General features: G+C 46.4%; 2 protein-coding genes across 3 annotated transcripts in view; one reads left to right on the top strand and one right to left on the bottom strand.

Moving 5' to 3' along the window:
• The first annotated feature begins 2,943 nt into the window (after window positions 1-2,943).
• DUSP4 (dual specificity phosphatase 4) lies at window positions 2,944-8,607 on the top strand. Its single transcript, XM_027455880.3, has 4 exons — window positions 2,944-3,460; window positions 6,028-6,164; window positions 6,314-6,533; window positions 6,641-8,607. Exons 1-4 carry the CDS (start codon window positions 3,034-3,036, stop codon window positions 7,024-7,026), a joined length of 1,170 nt encoding a protein of 389 aa, XP_027311681.3. The 5' UTR covers window positions 2,944-3,033; the 3' UTR covers window positions 7,027-8,607.
• The window catches only part of TNKS (tankyrase), a 100,886-nt gene continuing 87,279 nt past the window's right edge, over window positions 8,349-21,955 (bottom strand). For both annotated transcript variants that reach the window (XM_072037055.1, XM_027455879.3), the window contains exons 20-27: window positions 21,661-21,743; window positions 19,905-20,025; window positions 19,175-19,272; window positions 17,677-17,751; window positions 16,342-16,447; window positions 15,313-15,499; window positions 14,458-14,614; window positions 8,349-13,423 (exon numbers count right to left, since the gene is read on the bottom strand). In XM_072037055.1, the coding sequence (XP_071893156.1) occupies window positions 13,337-13,423; window positions 14,458-14,614; window positions 15,313-15,499; window positions 16,342-16,447; window positions 17,677-17,751; window positions 19,175-19,272; window positions 19,905-20,025; window positions 21,661-21,743 (914 nt within the window). In that variant the 3' untranslated portion in view covers window positions 8,349-13,336. The remainder of the gene's footprint in view (window positions 13,424-14,457; window positions 14,615-15,312; window positions 15,500-16,341; window positions 16,448-17,676; window positions 17,752-19,174; window positions 19,273-19,904; window positions 20,026-21,660; window positions 21,744-21,955) is intronic.

Raw genomic sequence — 21,955 nt, 5'->3', positions numbered from 1 at the left:
GCAGCTTCCTTACGCTGCAGCTTCTGCTGCACGCCAAGCGAAGCAGGCGCACAGCTCGGTGCTTCCTCCCTACAGCTGGCAGATTGTCTGACCAGGAGGAAGGAGGGAGCCAGGCTCTTGGGAAAACTGCATCTTGATGAAATACCAGCCTGCCTTCAAGCCCAGGTGGCACCAAGGCAGGCACATCTGCTGGGGAGCTGAGACACAGGGAGTGGAGCAGCGTGCTAGCACCCCACACGTGTGCAGTGGGGCCAGGAGCCAGGGGAGGAGAGCCAGGAAAGCCAGGAGGAGCCCAGAGGGCTCGCTGGACTCAGCAGCTGCCCCCAGCAGCCCTTGGCCACCTGGGGGAATCGTGTTTCAACGTTTCCCTGGGCATTTAGATAGCCAAGCAAATTGGTATCTATTGGCTGGCAAATTTACAGCCTGGCTCTAATTTGGTTTTCACTTCCACAGTGAGACGAAGTGTAAATTCCTTTTCCTTAATTCAAGGTACACACTGACATTTAATCATCCAAATATGTGCCTCTCTGACAATTCATTTCCCTCCAGCCTCCTTCCACAATCGCCTCTCCTGGCCAGGGCACTATAAAAGATGATTCTTTGAATCCGTTGTGAAGGAAATGAACGCCTCTTGTGCTCCCTCCTCGTCCCTCTCCCTCCTCCCCCACCCCACCCCTTCTCTCTTGTTGTTTGTTTTCCAGCAGGATTTATTTCAGGTTGCATTACAGAGATGCCATTTGCCAGGAACTTTAACTTTCGCACTTCCCCAAGATTGCAAAGTCAGGAAATGAAGCTGTGCGGCCTTCTCTCTCCCCCAACACCTCCCTTTCCTCAGGTAATCGCATTGCTTCTTTTGCCTTGTGGTTTCTGCCGTACAAGCTTTTCTGATGGCTCTTGGTTGTCCTGTTGAGCCAATTGTGGCAAGGGAGAGCCCTATAGAGGTAGATCCTGGCTGGGTGACATCAACTTGGTACGGTTTTGACGCTCTACCTTTGGGTGCACTACCACAGTATCAGTGCCATACATGGCCAACAAGGAGAACGACTGTGAGGACGCCTGGTGTAGGTGCACGATGGCATTCCCAGCAGCCTGGCCGGGTGCATTTTATCTTCCACTAAGTCCAAGCTGGAAACCCGCCACCTCCTTAAAGACATAAAGAGATGAACAGCTGGGAGTGGAGCAAAAACACGTGGAAGCACTTGGAAGTCATCAGAGGCATGGGCACATGCATGTATATCCATACTCCATCCTGAAATAATATCTTCCATCAGTGCTCATGAAAACAGCCAGGGACAGGTAGCCAAATTTCTTCCTTCTTCTTCTACCGATGTCAGTGTTCCCTTCCTTTCCCACCTCAGATCAGTTTGGTCCACATAGGAAAAACTAGGATGTCAGGCCCTGGCTCCAAGGACATATTGCCAGCCCTTGGTCAGGCAATTTTAGTATCAGAGCAGGAATTAATAGTGCAGAAGGCACTGAAGACAGCAGTCTAGCTTATCGCATGGGGGTGGTTGACATCTCCCCAAGAGGAACAAAGAAAAAGGCATATCTGGGCGTTAGCTCTCGAGTAAAATGTCCTGAGACACATTCACCAGTCCAACTTGAGTTCAGTCACATTGGTATGAGAGTGTGATTTTGAATTAGGTTGAAATCACATTCTCATTTTGAGCATTTTGATCTCATTGATAGCTGTACTTCAGGGAAGAAAGCATGTCCCTGGCCTCTCGCTGGCAATCAGTGTCTGGCTTACATCAGTAGAAACGGGTTTCTTCTTTCCTTGTGTCTGATTCATGTCGGAGTAGAGCAAACCAAGCTTCCATCCCTGCTGTGTTAGGTAACAGGTTCAAATACGTTCATGGAGGGGGTGTATCACATAAAGGGCACCTATGTGTGCCCCACAGCCAGCTTGGTTTGGCTCTCCTGCAGAAGGGTTGGCACAGCACAGGAGAGCCACGAGTGCAAGGAGCAGGCTGACACATGCAGGGGAGAACCTGGCAGCGGTCAGAGAACAGGCTGGAAGGGAGAGGCAGATCCAGGCCACAGCACTGGCACCAGCTTTAGGCCTTCAACGCGCACAGTAGGCTGGATCCCTCCCAGGAAGGCACGCACAGCAAGGTGTTACCTCGCCTTACCCAAATAAAGAGCTAATGTGCGCGCAGAGGAGGGGAATTGAGCCCGCCTGTTCAAATGCTGCCCTCTGTGGAAAGCAATGGCTGGGGCAGATGGGCTTGGATAAACCCTTAACCTTTCTCTCACAATTTCCAGGTCCATGTAGTGGTAGACGGGCACCTTCTGGCGCTCTCTGAAGCAGATATTAGGGACTGGTAGTGCCTGTTTTCAGGAAATGACCCAGGCACTGCTACTGACATGGGGTTTTGCATCAAGGCTTTGGTTTGAAAGCAGCCCCACAGAGGGATTCTGGATTAAATGACCGGCGGTGTTTGGGTGCTGGTTACGGGAAGGTCCTTCGGGCGTCACTTCGGGGCTGTGAATTCACTTCTGTATTTTAGCCTGGTATGGGGCTCCTCCGCGTAGGAAATGGAAACAGCGAAGCCTTCCAGGGGGCTGAGGGCTTTGGTGGTGTGTTCTGACAAAGGAAAAGCGTGGCGGCGGCGGGCGTTTTGGCAGAGGGACTACACTCCTGCGGAGCTTTGCGAAGGGTTGGTGCCGGCTGCAGGGTGCGCGCCCAGGCGGGGGGGGTCCCCACGGGGGCTGGCGGTGTCCACGCGGGGCTCCCGCGGAGCCGCCCCCCGCCCTCTTCCCTCCCGCCGCCCTTCCCCATTCACAAAAAGCCCCCTGGCGGGAAGATGGCCGGCGCGCGGAGCCGCCCCCCCGTGGCTTTTCTTTTTTTTTATGAATGGAGGCGGTGACGTCAGCGCCCCCCGCCCCTTCCCGCGCGCCCCGGCCATTCATGCGGCCGGCGCCGCACGGCGGGGCGGGGCGGGCCGGGGGGGTAGTAAAGGGACGGAGGCGCCGGGGGGGCGCGGGGACAGGGACGGGGACAGGGACAGGGACAGGGACACCGCCACCACCATGGTGGCCACCGAGGGGCTGCGGGAGATGGAGGGCAGCGCGCTGCGGCGCCTGGTGGGCCGCGACGAGGCGAGCCCCGGGCCCGGCGGAGGTGGCCCCGGGGGCTCCTCCGGTGGCCCCGGGCGGTGCCTGGTGCTGGACTGCCGCCCCTTCCTGGCTCACAGCGCCGGCCACATCCGCGGGGCGCTCAACGTGCGCTGCAACACGATCGTGCGGCGAAGGGCCAAGGGGGCGGTGAGCCTGGAGCAGATCCTGCCGGCCGAGGGCGAGGTGCGGGCGCGGCTGCGGGCCGGGCTGTACGCCGCCGTGGTGGTCTACGACGAGCGCAGCCCCCGAGCCGAGGCCCTGCGCGACGACAGCACCGTGGCGCTGGTGGTGCGCGCCCTCCGTCGCGACTCGGCGCGCGCCGACATCCGCCTGCTCGCAGGTACCGGGGGAAGGGGGGAAAAAAGGGGGGTCCCGCCGCTCAGCCCCCCCCAGCTCCTCAGCCTCCTGACCCCCGCCTGTCCCCGGGGCGAGCCCCCGCTCCCCGAGGTGCCCGGACCGCGGGGGTGGCGGCCGGAGGGCGCAGCCGGGGGGTGGGAGGCTCCCGGGGAGCGCAGGGGGGGCAGCAGGGCTGAGCGAGCCCCTCGGCGCTGCCCAGGGCTGATGCTCTCGGTCCTGGGGGCGAGGGGCAAAATCCGTGGGCCCAAGGTGCAGCAAGTGGAAGAGGGAGGATCGCCCCCTCTTTGTGCGAGTTCATCCCCGGCTTGGTGGTACAGAGAAGGGATTGCGCCTACACGCACAAAAAGCCACCCAAAATCATAACCCTGCTGGCATGCCAATGTCCCCCTGCAGTGGGGAGACCCCTGGTATCGCCTCTGTGCTCCTTTCACTACTACAGCAGCAATGGGGGCTTCTCCCCCCTCTTCCTCAATGCTCTCAGCATCAGCATGTGTTAAACGAGGCGCTGTGAACAGTTGGAGTTGCTGGTCCTGAGGGTTGCCATAAGATTATTTAGGGGAGGAGGGTGCTCAGCCGGGATCCTGGATGAGCTCTGTGTATTTTATTTTATTTTATTTTATTTTATTTTATTTTATTTTATTTTATTTTATTTTATTTTATTTTATTTTATTTTATTTTATTTTATTTTATTTTATTTTATTTTATTTTATTTTATTTTATTTTATTTTATTTTATTTTTATTTCACAACCTGAGAGTGAGTTTATTCCCCGGTTTACTTACAGCAGGGGTGAGCACGGAGCAGCAGATCCATTGAGGGGGTTGATAGATGGAGGAGCTAACGCTTCTGTCGTGCCAGCTACAGTAAAAACAGCAGGAGCTGTGCTGAGGCTGCGATACGGTGCCCTGCTGAGGGAGGGCTCGCACAGCGAGTGCTCGCTGGGGATCGCGCTGCTGGGTGCTCTGCCGTGAGCTGTCACCGCGCTGGGAGCTGTGCGTGTGGCAGGAAATGCCGTTCTTCACCAATGGCCTGGGTCAGCTGAGGGCTTCTGCTGCTCCCATTGTTCTTGAGTGAGGTTGTTTGGGGTTACTGCTCCTGTATTTCTAAGGAAAAAGCAAACAGAAATGTTGTTTTGAGGAACAGGCTCTTAGAAGCTGTCCCAGCACTTGAAACCTCTTGCTCACGTGGAACTACTCGAATGATCCAGCTTGCTCTGCTTTTGTATTACCCGTGCTAACCCATTTGTCTAAATGCAAATTTATTGGGTTCAGGGCACAGAAGACCCAGAGCTGTTGTATTGAAGCCAGGTTTCTGCTGGGCTCCCTGTTAAACAGCCCAGCCAGGTGTCTGATGATGGACCCCTGTGCACTGTGGTCCCTGGGCAGGGGATCCTGCAGGGGCCTGCAGACCCTTTTGCACATACAGCATAGGCATCTCGTGGTCAGAGGTGATAACGGGGAACAGCCCAAAGGGAACTGCACAGCGCTGGATGGAGCTGCTGAACGTGGTGCCTCACTAATCGGGCTTTAGGGCCGATGAGAAACATTCAGGAGAAACCCTTGACTTGTTGAAGGGGTCACGTTGCCTATCCAAGGAGGAAACTCATTTTCCCACACAACCTTGGGCAGCTGCTCCACCTTAGGATGGTGTGGTGGCCCAGAGAAGGGGATCTGGTAGATCCAGGAGAAGGTGTCTGTAATGGACACTTGTTTTTTTGGGTGCTCCTCCAAGTCTGACCAACAGGACTGCCAAGGACTGTCAGCTTCTGGAAACGCAGCCACCACAAACGGCCCCGATCACAGGAGTGGGTCAGTGCACGTTGAGTGGTGTATATGCATTTTTTCTGCTTTAAGGGACCAAAATCCTTCCTGGTGGAGGGGAAGCAAGCCATAAAGGACAGCGAGGTGCCGGACTGGTCTCTAGGTGCCAGAGGATTCCTGGGTGGCTTTGCTGGACCCGCTTGCATCCAGCTGGGAGCTCACATTCTCGTTCCTGCTGGTCTTTGGAGCACCCAGCCTTGCTCAGTGCAGTCTTAGAGCGAAGGTGTGGCAGGGACTGTGTCCTGCTACGTGTGCTCTGCCAGGCTCAAATCTGCCAGCCCAGACCCCGCAGCTGGGGGTGTCTGCAGCATCTGTCCTGGAGCACGGGGCTTCGTCCAGCTAGATTCCTGCGGTGACAGTACAACACCCAATTTCTTGTGTTTTAGGCTCAAGATCAGACTCCACAAGGATGTCAGGGTTGTTGATCTGATTTGAATGACCGCAGGATATTTCCCCCGAGGTGTTTATCCGCAGCCACTACCGCAGTTTCCCTGTCCCAGGAAGCCCACAGGTGGCAGCTCTGTTTTGCCTGCCCATTTGGGAGAGATCAGGGGTCACCCCTGCTCATCTCCCTGGCGGTGGGTGGGAGCAGCACGCTGTCCTTTCACTGGCACTCCTCAGGAGGCAGTGGCCATCTCTCTCTGGAGAGCAGCTGTGCTGTGGTGGAAGCTCTGTGCCGCTCTGCCCTGCTCTGAGCGCGGCTCTAACACTTCTGGTCTCTCCTCCTGCAGGGGGTTATGAGCGCTTTGCCTCGGAGTATCCTGAGTTCTGTGCCAAAACCAAGACCCTGAGCAGTATCTCACCCCTCAGCAGCGCCGAGCCCCTGGATCTGGGCTTCAGTTCCTGTGGGACTCCCCTTCACGACCAGGTGGGTCCAGAAACCCCATGTGCAGCGGGTCTGCCCGCTCCCTGCTTGCCTTCCCTCGTTGCAATCGGGTCCTGCTTCAGCCTCCCGGCCCTTCCCCAGCCGGCGTTGTGTCCTGCCCCGCGCTCACCTGCTGTTTTCCTCTCCACCAGGGTGGCCCCGTGGAAATCCTTCCCTTCCTCTACCTTGGCAGCGCCCACCACGCCGCGCGGCGGGACACGCTCGACGCGCTGGGCATCACGGCGCTGCTCAACGTCTCCTCCGACTGCCCCAACCACTTCGAGGGGCACTACCAGTACAAGTGCATCCCCGTGGAGGACAACCACAAAGCCGACATCAGCTCCTGGTTCATGGAGGCAATCGAGTACATCGGTGAGTGCCTGCTCGGCGCTGCTGCGCCCGTGTTTTTTCACCTCTTTGGGTCAGGGGCTGGGCTCGTTGGAGGCGTGCCAGCCTCACGTCTCCCTTTTTCCCTGCAGACTCGGTGAAGGAGTGCTGTGGCCGGGTCCTCGTCCACTGCCAGGCTGGCATCTCCCGCTCGGCCACGATCTGCCTGGCCTACCTGATGATGAAGAAGCGCGTCAAGCTGGAGGAGGCCTTCGAATTCGTCAAGCAGCGCCGCAGCATCATCTCCCCCAACTTCAGCTTCATGGGGCAGCTGCTGCAGTTCGAGTCTCAGGTCTTGGCCACCTCCTGCGCCGTGGAAGCCGTCAGCCCGTCGGGGACATTGCGGGAGCGGGGCAAGGCCGCCTCCACCCCCAACTCCCAGTTTGTCTTCAGCTTCCCCGTCTCCGTGGGCGTCCACACCGCCCCCAGCAGCCTCCCGTACCTGCACAGCCCCATCACGATGTCCCCCAGCTGTTAGCTCAGGGTCCGAGGCCAGCCAGGCAGATGGGGGCGGCGTAGGGAGGGCGGGCGAGCAGGGAGCCCCGTAACGTTAAGCAATAGTGCTGGACACTGCCACTCACCCCGGACTCGATGTCTTTTTTTTCATAGAGAAATTTCTTACCTCATCTCATCTTTTATTGCTTTTTATGTCCTGAAAGCATGGAAGTTGTGAGAGCCACAAACCCTGACATTGGCCAGGCGCGGTTTTGGGGGAGGAAAAAACAAATAGTACACTGGGTTTCCTGAAGTGCCTGGTCTTCATCTCTTTCCATCCCGATTCTGCTGTATTAAAAACACACCCCCCTTTCCATCCCATTCCTACCCCTGCCTTATTTGGCTTTTCCCTCTGGGTTGAAAAGGGAGCACAGATTATTTTTATTGCCCAGGACTCTCCTTGAACGGAGACGCAGGTGCATGGGGTAGGTGCTGCTTACCTGAGCTGGAGCAACAGGCGCTGCTGCTGCAGGCAGGGCTTTGGGGCCAGCAGGAGCGGTGAGAGCAGAGCGCCTGCGCTCAGCCTCACCTCTGACAGCGCCTGAAGAGGCACTGCAAGAGCTGGCAGTGCTGGCAACCCGAGGCGTTGTCTGAGTCCATTCCTGGGGGAAGAGCAGCCTCTGCGGCCAGGAGTTCAGAGTCTTCCAAGAGAGCATGGAAGGGGAGATGCAGTGCTAAGTGATGCGTGGTTTGTTGTTGTTGTTTTTTTTTGTTTGTTTGTTTGTTTTTTTGGCCACTGTGTCTCTGTGGGTCTCTGGTTCCCATACAAATTCTGCCAAGCCTCCTGTAGTTTAAAGAAGAGAAAGAAGGGGTAAGGGCAGCAACCCAGGCTCTTGATTCCTCTGACTGCTGTCCTCCAGCTGTTGTTTTCAAGATTCCCCCACTCCATGACCAGTGCATGCCACAGGCCAGGCTCCTTGCACAGCGTTCATCCACCTGAGCTGGGCTGTAGGGTCTCAGTCACCCGTGCACCTCTGCTTGTGGCCCAAGCCCAAAAAATGCCTCGTCTTCAACCCACATGTGTAGCCTTACCTCTTTCCCCCTCAGCCCAATCCAACGTAAGCTGCCTGTGTGGCTGGTGTACATATGTATGGTTTTGTTCCTTTTATTTTGTAATTATTTTTTTTTTTTGTAGAAATCGACTTTTTATTTATTGCCTGAGGGAGGGAGAAAACAAAACTGTTTGGAGAAAATAATAATAAAACGGTTTTCAACAGCTGTGTCCGGAGCGGGTTTGTCTGAAGGCCACGGGGAGCGTCTCCTCCCCGAGCAGCAGTTTGTGCAAACACTCAGCTTTTACAGAGCAACTGTTAAAAATGTATTTATTGAGTTTTAAACTATTACAAGTATTGCAGATCAGACATTTAGCCAAGCACATTTATAATTCAAACTCAGTTGTTACAACGATGTTACCTACGGTCCACCATGTAGATAGGCTGAGAACCTGCCCTTTGTCTTCTTTTAGAGAGGGTAAAGGAGGAAATAAATAAATGATATCCCAGCTCCAGGTAATTGGCAACCAAGAGAGGAAATAAAAAAAAAAAAGGCTAGTTATGAAGACAAGTTATATAAAAAAGTCTAAAAACTCAACCCCCAGGTACACTGCCGTTGGGGTTGGCAGAAGGAGCGATGAAGACGCGTAAGCTCACAGGACTGTGGCAAGGGAAGAACAAAGAAAATACTTCAATTTCCCAAGCTGAAGCAAGTAGTGTGGATGTTAAGAAGAAACAGTGTCAAAATTACCTTGTAATAGAGATCTCTTAATCAAGCTACATTAGTAACCACCTCAATGGAACCAGCACTAGGAATTGCCACCAAGAGGTCCAGTGAGACCAAGGAGATCTGTCCCAGCCAGTCGGGTGATATGCCACCAGGGTCTGTGCGTTAACAGGACTGCCTCTGTTTCTTGTTTCCTGCCGACTCGAGGGCTCATTTACCTGCCTCCAGGGGTTTCAAGCAGCATATGCTGTCCTCTGATTCTCTAGGTTTTGTATCTGGTATGTGTTCAGATTGGTGGGGACACTGCCACGCTGTGCTCTGAAAGATGAGGAGAGCATGCTCCTAACTACTCAAAGACCATCAGTGGGTTCAAGTCTACCAAGGTTCCCGAGGCACTCGCCACCTGGGAGTGAACTGAATCCACACTTTGCCATCTCTTACCCAGGAGGGTTGCAGCATAACCTAAAATGACCAAAACATGCCTGGGATACACATCCTTCTGGATATCCAAGCTAGTTTTTCTGAGCAGCTTGGAAAGGGAGAATCATAGGATCCCATTAAAAATAAATTCACACAGTTCCTGACCTTCAGCTGCCGAGAATGATTAGCAATGTTAAAACCAATTGGCCTATTTTGAGGTTGGGACCCATCCTTTTTTCACATCTTTTGGAAAAATCTGTCCCTGGGTAATTTCTCTTCGTAGTCCCTCATGACAATTCTAGGTGGTGCACGTACAGGAGGTGCTCCTTCACGGCAGGGATGCAGGAGACTTTCTGAGAGGATTTGGTGCTATCTACGCAGCCAGGCTGTGCGGTGGCACAACGTGTCTGCATCCCTCAGCACTTCCCACGTTCACGGGGAGCAGGTATCTCCTCCACTTATGGCTTCAACGAGCAGTTAGAGCAGGCTGGTTTCCAGAGCCAAAGCACCCTTCTCAAGAAGCTGTTCAGACTCACACACAACACCTATCCTGTGCCCACTGCCCACCAAAGGCAGCACCGCAGAACATTTTGGGAGGCTTTCCTATTGTTTCAGTGTAAAACTTTGCTTTGGGGTATGCCGTTACCAAAGTACAGAATTGTGCAGGCAACAGAAATTCCTGCTGCATAACGGAGTGGAATCTGATCACGTCACACGCAAACATTCAAAACACAAGAGGTCAACAAAAAAAAACAAAACAATTCTCATTCCTTGGACTAGAGAACAATAGTGGCTGCAAAACTATGACACTAGTACAATAGAGTTTCATGGAGCTGGGATCACAATAAGATTGGCATATGGATGGAAGGATGAGAAAATAAGATACCATTTACTAAGGTAGGGTATTCTGTTTTTAATTCCAACAGCCTTTTTATCCACCGCATTCAGACTGCAATGTCACTGCACCAGGTACCCAATGCCTCTGTCTCATGGAAACAGTTTCAGCAACGGAGAGCAAGAACCTCCTGTCCTTGCTACATGGTGAAGTGTTTTTCTGTCCTGCCACAAACTGCACAGATCTCAAAGTATTTCCCTAGCAGGACATGGACAGATCAACTAGACAACTGTCTCCTTCCCCAGCATACACCAGGCGATGTCCCATGGGTAACAGCTCCTCCTGGAGTCAGAGGGAGGTGCCCAGCCTCCCAAGCCTACGAGATGGCTCAGCCCAGTGTGTTCTTGCTTCCTCAGTTCCTACTCTGACCCACCACTGGTGACCCGGTGCTGCAAAGGAGCACCCCTGTATCATTGTCTGCCCTTTCCAGGAAGGGATGGGGCAACCTGCCACGTCCCATTCTCTAGAAGAAGGAGGCTTCAAGTTAATTCCCTTGGCTAAAGCAGCAGCAGCAACATCTGCACTGTAGAAGTCTGCCAGCTGCAGCTCTACCATCAAAACCATGATCAGGTTTTTCATGGGGAACTTTAATACCGATAGGCAGATCCTCACTGTGTTTGGAACTACAAGGAGGTACATGTACACCAGCAGAGGCACACGCTGCTCCTGCACAGTCTTCTGTGACACACGGTCTCATCAGGCCTGGTTTTCCTCTGTGTCTGGCCACAAACAGAAAGGAGATCACGCCATTACAAAACAAAAGCCACTGCAAAATGACTTCCTCACGCAGCACCTTTACTCTGCACAGAACACCAGATACGTAACACTGGCAGTTCAAAAATACTGAACAGTATATTTGTATCCTCTAGAAGCTGAAGGCTCCTGAAGAAACCCAGATGAAGTTCAATTAGCACACAGGAAGCAACAAACAAGAACAAAGTCCGGGACGAGCATGGTGGGTTTTTTGTTTTCAGGTTTGTTCTTGTTTTTCAAAGATGTAAAGCTTTGAACTTCCACACCCACATTAACTGTTTTGCTCACTTAAGCAGCACAATTTTTTTACCATTTAAAACTATGTCTAATGGGGATGGTGAGCAACACGCACTCACACCACTATCTGAAACCCTAGCGTAGATAGGCACATCCCCCCACTCCATTATTAACTAAATTAAAAACAAACCCCAAACTTAAATGATGAATACAAATCTTCAAAGCCTAGTGGTGATCTTTCCAACCCTAACACTATTAAACAAGTAGCCAAAATACAAGCATCCGATTTTATCAATGATATTTGATTTAAAAGGACATCTAGGCTAGAGCCTGGCTTGGACTTGAAAGCTACATATTTCATCAGGTCACAAAATGAAGTGGAAACCATAAATCCAGTGCCAGCTCAAGAAAAATAAAATCCAAAGCTCAAGATCTGCTAGTGTATTGCTATTTCTAAGGTTTTCTTTATGGATATTACAAACAGACAATGTGCAGGTAGCCAGACTGCATCAGATGACTAATTTTACAGTGGGTGAAATTCCTCTATGAGGATAACTTGCTGCAACATTAATGTCTTAATGCTAAAAATGAAAACTTTGTGTCTTAAAGCTGAAAGTGAAAAGCTCTTCAGGTTTAAGTCTGTTTTGTCCGAACACGTCAGCAAATCCCACTTGCAGGGAGCACGTTTTTGTAAACTAAAAGCACACGATTCTGTCATTTCCTTGCTTAAGGGGCGATAAAGCCTGTATGCATGAACTGGATCATCAGTTATTCAGCAGTGCTGGTTGACAGGGAAATGTACAGCCTGTTCACAGGAACATTTTATCTCCAGTCCTTATGTGCTCAACACTGAAACACATGACATTGGTTGTTTAAAACAACAACAACAAGAAAACAACCAAAAAACAAACGAACATGGCTTGATTTTCAACCTTCTCTGAAGCTGTAAAAACAACTCAAAAAAAGAAATTGATCTCCACTTTTGGTAAATCTAAATCCTTCATGAGGGAGACTTACGAAGTTTTTTGGTGTTCTGCTATATTTAAAAATAACTTTCTCCTACCCAACAAAATAAACCTGGGAACTTGCATGGAAGGGGATTAGGGTGAATACATCCTAGCTTTGCTCTCTGGTAAACCTGTAAACAAATCCACTTGCTAACTTATTATTAATTATTATTATTATTATTTTTAAGTTTGTTCTCATCAAAATGTAAAAGCCATGTTTTTAAAAAAATGTAAATCACTTGAGCTGTTCAACTCTGATGTCACCCAGACGTGACACTAAACTGCTGTAATGCTCTCCCTTACTAGTCTGAAACCCAGTTACTAGGTCTCAGTAAAGAGAGGAATGAGACCCAGACCCGTTCTTGTACATGCAACCTTCTGACTTTTCACCCGTCTTCCAGCAAAACCATATGCCACTGTAACTGGGGAACATTTCACAAACCGCACGTACTTAATAGCAGCCTTGTGAAATGTTCTTTTAGAGATACCAGGGGAGGGCACTGACCTGCTACATGAAGTTCTTTCAAGTACAAGAGCTGTTTTTTTACACTTCCAAACACTTCCTATGGGTTGCCCCAGGAAATTTACACAAAGCAGCAAATTGACACGATTTGTTTCCATTCCAAAGTTCCACTCACTCATTAGTACTGTTTGCTCAGAGATGTGCAAAAAACCCCTATATTGAAGAACTGGACCTAGCCCCTTCTCAGATGAAATTCATATTACATTTTTAATGGTTTTCGTCAACTTGACTTTGTGCAAAATATCTTTAAGAAGGTTCTGGCTCAACTTCAGAATACAAAAGGAAAATAAATAGTTGACTAACATCTCTTGAAAACATAAAATGAGTGCTGCATGCTGAAAAGAAAATTACGGGCTTAATGCAACTTATCTGCAAATAAAATAACCCAACCAGTAGTGTCTGAAATTTTAACATGTGAGATGGCTGTGAAAAAGATTTCTGTTTGCACAATGTTTCCAAAGTCTAGATCAAAACAACATTATTTTACACGTGGTAACTGCAGAGACTAGGAGCCTGAGATATATTATTAAAAGGCAGTCTCTTGTAAACCTTCCTCAAAAGGAACAGTAGCAGTCGAGTATGCAAGAGTTACTCATACCATATTCATCAAGACAGCAATGCTTTATAAAAGACATACAGCTTATTTGCAGGTTAAGAATTCTATGATACTGATATTGTGAAACACACATCCACCCAGTCCGAGATTGAACTCATTTCCTTCTTCAGCGATCTGTAGCTACTAGGTCTTTTGCTCTGCTGCTGTTGCTGTCTGTGAGGGAGCTTCTGGTTTCACAATCTGGTACGTAATAAGATATTCTGGGTATGCCTGAAAATAAGTCAAGAAAAAAAAAATTGTTTATGCAAGGGTACACTCAGCAGCTTCACATTTTGGATTTCATTAAACAATGACCTATGTGGAAGAACAATGCAAGGATCAGCTCTATGTTCAAAGAGCACAAAAGAAAAAGGTGATTTCACACCCAGACAGCACTTAGTGCTGAGAACAGTGGGAACTGCTTGATGCAGTTAACACCATAGTTAACGTGCTACTAGAAATAAAGATTTAAATATTTCAGAAGCTTCATGAAATGCAGCAAGGGCAAATGTGAAGTCTTGCCATGGGATGGACTGAGCTCAGGGAGCACCTTCAGTTGCTTGCAAATAAAATAAACATTATAAAATAAAATAAAGCCCAGAGAGGGGGCTGGGATTGCCTTAACTCTGTCCTTCAGGATTCACTCTACTGGTAATGGTTTTAAACTAAAAGAGGGTAGATCTAGATTAGATATAAGGAAGCAATTCTTTACTCTGAGGGTGATGACATCGCCCAGAGAAGTTATGGATGTTCCACCCCTGGAAGTGTTCAAGGCCAGGCTGGATGGGGCTTTGAGCAATCTGGTCTAGTGGAAGGTGTCCCTGTCCATGGCAGGGGGTTGGAATTAGACGATCTTTAAGGTCCTTCCAACCCAAACCACTCTACGATTCTATGATCTTATGATCTACAGGTAATAAGCCCAGAATACTCACTATCTGTAAGAGCCCCAGAAACGCACGTGTTCTTGCTACTGCATGAAATGCCAGTTTAATACAATGGAAGACTCAGTGCTCTCTCTCTTAATAGAATCTATCAGTGCTGCAGAGGAGGAATTAGGCCATTCTACCAGATGTAAATCGGAGCAGCTCAGTGGAAAGGCATAGCAATTGTTTCGATACAGTTCACTGCTTACTTTTTGCATTTAAGTGAAAAAATCCAATCAATCAATTTAACACAACTCATCCAGCATAGGAATAAATCACATCCCTTCTCCAACCTGAAGATCTTTGCACTTTCACAAACCCAGTCCTTGCTAACTCACCCACCTGTTCTCCTCTATAGATAACGTATTCAGCATATGCAAGTCCATTCACACTTGGCCTGCCAATAACAGAATGGTGCCCTGGAGGGGCATGAGCCATCTTCATTGTACTGAACTGAAGAAAGGATTTCCCAAGGGTCACTCTACAGAAGAGCATTTGTCTAAAAAGAAAGAAGAAAACACTGCGTTAAAATATCTTACTGCGAGATGTATGCTTCCAGAGTGATTTCAGACTTTTATTTTGTTGCAATTAATTTCTCAAGTGCTTTTGTAGAAACTATTTCAGAAGCCAGTTCTAAGGCTGTACCATAAACATTATTTCTTGACATGCAGAAAGGAAAACACACGCTTTGTCTAGTCGTTGTATGAGGCTTGCTCTCGTTCATTTTCTATACAGCTGTAGCAAGAAGCTGAAATTCTGTGTTCAAACCAGTAGGATGAGGACGAGTGTGTCAAAGAGCACATTGATCTACTGCAGTACAAAATAAAACAAAGCTGTGATTAAGTCCTGGTCACCACCTTCAAAATTATCTGATCCACTTTGCACTGCTTTTTTCTTCTGAGAGTGCCTGGACTTTAATTGCTCTTTTTGCCTGAGTCTTCATTTCCAAAATTGATATTTCAAGCCTCTTTCCTGAGCCGCAATTCACTTTGATTTACACTCACTTTGACCTTTCTGTGGGACTTGCTGCATTTACATCTTTCTTTTCTTTCCCTGGCCTTGACAAATGGAAAGCTGTATTTTTCCTGCCATGACCTAGCTCGAGTGGCTATTTTTTCCCTGCAATTCATCCTGTGTCAGGATCATAAAGAACAGGACAGCCAGAGTTACCTATAGGGAACCCTGCTGGAGACATACCTGTGGCAGATGTAACAGGACCTGTCTTTGTGTGTGGGACAGCCTGTGCCTCCCCCTATCCCGTACACGTATTGGTTGCTTTTTGAGGAGTTCTCTGCAAAGTAAATCCCAGCTCCAAACATTCCTCCAATGTATGCATGTCTTTCATCAAATCCTTTGTGAATTATTGCATTAATAAAAGGAGACCCTAGAATACACAAAAGGATGTGTTATCACTCAATATTTGTTAAGTAGTAATACTGGACTCTGTGTCAAGAGGAGCTTTTTCTGCCTCAAATAGACCATTAAATACCGGAAAGTGTACCCAGTCAGCTGGAAGGAGGCGATACCCAGCAGGATGCAGTGATGTGTGGGATTTACTGTTATATACCAAAATACCACGTGTGACTCATGTCTTACTCATTTTACAGGCCTCATTAAGTAACTTCCCCCCCCACCTCAAATTTCAGCACCATTTATCTTGTCAGTGCACATCTTCTCCATCAGTCAGTACTCACTAAGATGGGGCAAGTTTATCAGGACAATCACACACAAAAACAGTTTCCTGCACAGAATTAGAGAAGGATCTAGGGCAGGAGGACTCTCAGGCAGCTGTCATTTGCAGGCACTCTAGATGGTTCTAGAGAACACATTGCTCAAACTCATGGTTAGTTTTGATTCCTTTCCCAAACAACGGCCTGAAATGCCAGGGTAAAATGTATTTTACTGTGTGGTGCTTCTCTCTTTTAGATGATACCATCTTTCTCCCAGCAATGTATCATCCTCCCAGTAGTTACCAGCAGCTTTAATGGAAATGATTGAGATACTGCTTTTGAAATATTATTTTTTTTTTGGTGTGCCTTTTGGGATTGCAGTAACCACACAGACTGCTTCTACCATCCCTCACCCTTGCATTATGAATATAGAAATACAATTACTGTACAGGATGGTGGACAGCCATATTAACATTGCCAGTTGGTTCTTGTATGCTTCTGCCTTTTTTTTTTTTCTTTTAATACCAGCACATACAAATAGATATCACTTCATTACCATGAAACAACATGCGCTCATTGTGGTGGTTGTGATTCTCTTCTGAGACCTCCTTCTGTCGGTGACAGAATCTCTCCCGCAGCTTCTTGTTCACGACTTTTTGAATCTGCAGTGGTACAACAGGTCTAAGCATACGATTGAAACGAAACGAAGTACAGTTTCACAGAGTTTGCAGAAATTCTACAGGGAAACTCTCAGTAAGATACATAAATGGTATGAGAAAAAACAACATCTGTTCTGCATATAAGGCTAAAATCTTTAAACCAAGTCAGCAACGCATGCTCAGATATTCAATCTATTGTGTATTGCAGCTTCAGTTGTCAGGTTTAAGGAAGGCTTTAGCGCTTCACCCCTCAGAGAGTGCAATACCACCAAGAACTACAGAATGCCTGCAATTCTTCCCTCCCTGCTTTGGCCTCTGTTGAACTGAGATAGCTTTTTGAGGCTGGCTGTCTGGTTTAGGTTTAATGTTCATGAAATGACAACTCTTGAGGAAAGGAGAAGTGTGAATATTGGAAACTATATTTCAAGATGTTCAATTTATCTTGAAATATAGTTTCAACCACATGCTTTAATATCACCGTGTTTTTTGTAAAGGACTGGGAGCAGGGTGGACAGAGCTTGTTTCAATGTCAGGATGTATGATCTCCTGTGCTAAGTTGCAAAAGCTCTGTACAAGCTCACTTTTCAAACAGCTATGTAGCAAGGATTTCCTGGAGCTTGGGAGCTTTCTGTTCTGATTTCCCCTCACTTCCCCCCAAAGCACAGCAAAAAGCAAAAAAAAAAAAAGAAAAAAGGAATCCAATAGTGTACTTTCCCCTTCGAATGTTTACACTCCGTTTTCTGAGATATCAGTGCTTGCAAACCAGTATTTTTCTAGTTGGCAGGGGCAAAGAACAATGTGCTGAGATCCAAAGTAGCACAAGGGTGATAGGAACTCTTAGTAAAAAGTCATATTCATCCTTTCCCCCTACCCCAAAACATACTTTAAAAAGGAAGTAAAAGATAGCCTGGGAAAAAATCCATGCTGCAAAGTCAAATACAGGAGTGATAGACTAAAATTAAATCGGGCTGTGAAACGTAAGTTAGGTTCTTCAGAGTTTTTATCTTCAATATCATTTCCTCAGGCTCCTTTAACAGCACGAGGACGCTTCTTCCTCACTCCATGTGCCAAGCACACAATCAGTCATTTTAGTACTTGGTGCTTGCTTTAGCTCTTTATCTGAATATTATATTAACAAAGAACTTCAAATATAAAAGGCTGATCTGATTCTGTGTGCCCGCGTAAGTTCCAACTTATTTTACTAAATAGAATTAGGAGGCTTTGAAACTTACCCTGATGACATTGTACCTGTTGAAGATCCCACCAGCATTTCCACCATCCCTGTGCTCCCGGATTGTGCTTTGCATCTACATAAATAAACATAACTGAATGTTTGGCACACAACGCTTGCCAGCAACGCAAGATATTCATGCAGTATCTTAATATGTTACTGGCAGCAACAGACTATCTTGGTTGAAAATGAGCTAAAAGGTGTCAAAAAAAGACATCAATTTTAAACTGAGATACTCCCTTATTTCTCAGGCAGTCAACACACTACACAATTCCACAATATTGTCTGAGAAGTTGGATGTTTCTATTAAAAAGACTGTATAATTGTAATCTAGATAGGAAAGAGAAGAATATTGGCACTTCCTATCAAAATCAGATACAAATGGAAACCTAATCTAAACCTCCTTTAGATTAGAAGAAAATTATAAAGCAATGCACATACAAGATGATCATTTTGAAGTAATACCAAATGTTTCTACTGCACAGTGTCTAGTGTTTATGTTCTAGGGTTAATATTCATTGCTTCTAGTGTACAGTCCCTATTTCTTAGTGGTAGGAAAAGGCTTGCACTATAAATTTTCTGATGTCAATAGCAGCTCCCGAGAATTTCAACAGTTTTATTTTTTTTTCCAGAGGTATTTATAGTTACAGCAAAAACCTTTAGTAACAACTCAAATAAACATCGCAATTTACTCTGGTAAACACATGACACTTTCTGTCACACACGTTTACACTAAAAATCTGCACAGACTCCAGATTGCAGAGTTACTAATGAAAAATATTCCATGGTAAGATGGCAGCAACCCTGAGCATCCAGACTTTTTAAAAAAACTCCAAACGTTTCCGTGTTATAATGTAGGAACACTACACATAAACAATGAATGCACAATAAAACATTTCCTTCAAACACAACTCTTCAGAAATTCTCTTTTCTGTTATGCTTTTTCTTTCAAAATGGTATCTGCTTTTACTTAAATAAAAGTGTGCGGGGGGCTGGATAAAATTATAGTCAACTCTCAATTACCCAAGAGATGTTTATCTGTGTTACAGGTTAAGTAAACCACTGAGACCAGAAAAAAAAGGTTGTTCAGTCTGTCTGCAGACAGAGCCTGAGCACAGAGAATTCCTAGAAGCTTGTGAAGCCTTCATCTCCCACAGTCTTCACCCACAGCCTGACTTTCTCTGGCAAACTGTGGAAACCTTAGCTATGAGATGACACCCAAAACACAACATGAACAAAGCAAAATTATGATAGCAGTAAGCGAGCAACCACACCGCTTATTAAAAAAAAATAAAGAAAGAAAGAAAAAGGCAAGAAACAGCAAAAAAAAATCCATAATCAGTATAAATTAAAACAAACAAACAAAAATGCTCTAAACTCCATGTCAGATCTATGCAATTCACCAAAACATATTTTATCACTTTCAACATGTGTTGCATGCTTTAGCTCTAAGGATTAGGTGAAGAGAAAAATGCCACTAAGAAAGATATTTTCAATACCTCCTCTTCAACGGACTGATACTCCTTATCATCAGGAGCAAGGTCAAGGAGAATGGTCCCCTGACTCACGCAGTGGAAAGTTAAATAAGGATTGGTGCCTACAAAGAGAAGAAATTAAAGGAGTAAAAATCATCAGGAGAAAACAATACTAGACTTTTTTCTATCCAGCATCATCATTTTTCTGCTTATATAACCCCAATATAGCAGGAAATGCAAAATAAGCACAAAGCAGAAACATAACCCTGAAAAGATAAAGCACTTTTGCTAGCAGCAAAAAAAAAGTCTTAAAACAGAGAAGGAAAATGCATGTCTGACAACTGGATTTTCCTCTGTGTTTTTGAGAGAAGCATCTGAGAAGTATGGGGCAACAAAGAAATCCATCAAGCCTGCGCTTCAGGATACAGCCAGTCTGTGGGTAGGTACGTAGGGCAATTCAACCCAAAAGTTCCCTCCTTGGTCAAACAGGGTCCCTGTAAATGGTCACAGCTTCCACAGCTCCCTCAGAGGTGTCCATTCTCTGGGAAGACAAGCAGTCACTCCATCCTTTATCAACCCAATATACTCTTTATCTGTCACAAGCCACCAAACCATCAGGCTTATCAGCCAGTTTATTTTTCCCAAACCCAGATTCTTTCAGTCCCTGGTACTGAAGCCTCCATTTACAGAAGATGACTGCTGGAAGCCTGTTCTATGCTACAATTAGACTAACAAGTGAAAACATCATATTTACCTTGCTGGCCTCCTAGAAGTCTCTCCACACCTTTAATCAATTTGTGGCGGTGTCCATAGGCATTAATTCCTATTTCTTTAAGCTCCTCGTGTCCCATGTCTGCCAACACATCCAGGGTTATCTGAAAAGGTGAAAGACCACAAAAATCACAAATCACCTGTCGGATTCCCAAGGCTAAGGATACATCAGTTCAGAAAACAGAGTGTATTCATGCTTCAACCAAGACAGTGTGTATATACATGTATATATATATATGTTTTACTGCTCTCCTTATTGCTGCCACCTTCTGGCAAGCCTCTCCCTATCACAAGACCATACGCAGCAGCTCCAGCCCAAATTTTTGTAGAACCTTTACTTCTCTTATGGCAATTAACAAGAGATGGTTTTCACAGGAGCTTGTTAAAAGCATTTTTGCTTATGTAGAAACAGGATGCATGGAGGTGCTAGGACAAGTCAAATCACGAGAATATTTCTGAAGCATTCAAGGTCTCACCTTCTTGTGTAGTTCCAAATTTTCACTACACATACAGAAACAAATATTCTATATGTTTACTAATAAATGTTAAACTTGTTTCACATCAGTGTGCTATGGTGTACACTGTTACTGTGAGTATAGATACCCACATGTGCATTAAGCCAGAGAGTCTGCCATGCCAAATCATGCTCAAGTATTCCACTACTCTGGGAAGTAGTGTTGTGAGGACAGGCACGACTATTCTGTTGTAATATACACGGTGTTAAATGTCAAGGTCATGGAGATTACTGATGGAAGCAGAAAGGTAATAAAATGTGCTGTCAGATAAACTTTTTTTTTAAGTCAAAAAGAGCAGGAAATAATCACTAGGTGAAATACACGTTTTTATTGCTAAAAAGCAATTCTGTGCCAAGGTGATTCTGTGAAACATGAAAAGATTTAATGTGAAGGAGATAACTGTATAAAGTCTACTTCCAAATTTACACACTAAACTGGGATTGGAAGCTCAGCAGATAATGGGAACCCATACAACTTGGTTCAAAAGCAGGTAGATCGTTAGCACAACTGGACTTGCAGACATCAACACTACAAACTGAGTATCACTAATCCAAAGGAAAGCAATTCAAGCAAGGAATTACAGTTACCCTAAGCATCTGTCCAACTGAGCAGAAACACCTCTAATGAGATTGCTGTGGAAAAGCCTCTGAAGACATTCATCACATGCACAACATTAAAAAAAATACAGAAAACACACAGGTGTTAGACAGCACCAGCACAGACCCAATATGGATGTTAGGCTAGAGCCAAGTTGAGGTGTACATGAAGGTAGTGCAGTGCTTGGGATGATAAGCTTACTTTCACCAGAAAGAAAAACCTACAAGAGGAGCTAAACAGTTTCAAAATAATGAATCTGATTGCATTATTAAATCTTACTAGCAGGGCAAGATCTTAATCAAATCCAGTCTGCTGCACTTGTACCTTTCACTTCTACCAGTGTCTGTCCATCTTGTTCACACAAAAAATCTACTGAACTGTAATACTTTAAATCTAAGAAACAGCACATAAGAATAGGTCTCAAATACCTTGAAGCAATGTAACCTTGAGAAACTGGCAGTCATCTTTTTTTTAAGAAAGTGAAAACCGCTGATACCTGAATCAAACAGCCAGAGATTTTCATCTCTACTTCATTGAAAAGCATTTGCCAATTCTTTTTAAATTAGGGATAAGGTTTATTTATTAGCTTAGTCTATCTTTAAAACACAAAAAACACTTGCCACTTACCTGTTCTGTCTCAAAGATGTCCCGAAGGTGTTCAAGACCCAGGCTTTTCAGGAACTGGGTGATGTTCATGTCAAGACCAGAAACTGTAATAAGAAAAATAAGTCATTTTATCCCAACCGCCCGAATTCAAATAAACAAACAAATAAACCATCACTTTTTCTTAAAATTCCAGTCTGATTTTTTGTGCAATTAACTTTTCTGTGTCAATAAGAAATAAATCACTTCCATTGGGTGAGAAGTCTGGGCAAAGCTCATCACTATTCCTTCCCTCAGAATGAAATATTAAAAAGCACAA

The sequence above is a fragment of the Anas platyrhynchos genome, chromosome 4 (genome assembly GCF_047663525.1).
Source record: "Anas platyrhynchos isolate ZD024472 breed Pekin duck chromosome 4, IASCAAS_PekinDuck_T2T, whole genome shotgun sequence".
Classification (NCBI taxonomy): Eukaryota; Metazoa; Chordata; class Aves; order Anseriformes; family Anatidae; genus Anas; species Anas platyrhynchos.
The sequence above is the reverse complement of the archived record's forward strand: the minus strand, read 5'-3'. Positions and strand labels throughout refer to the sequence as shown.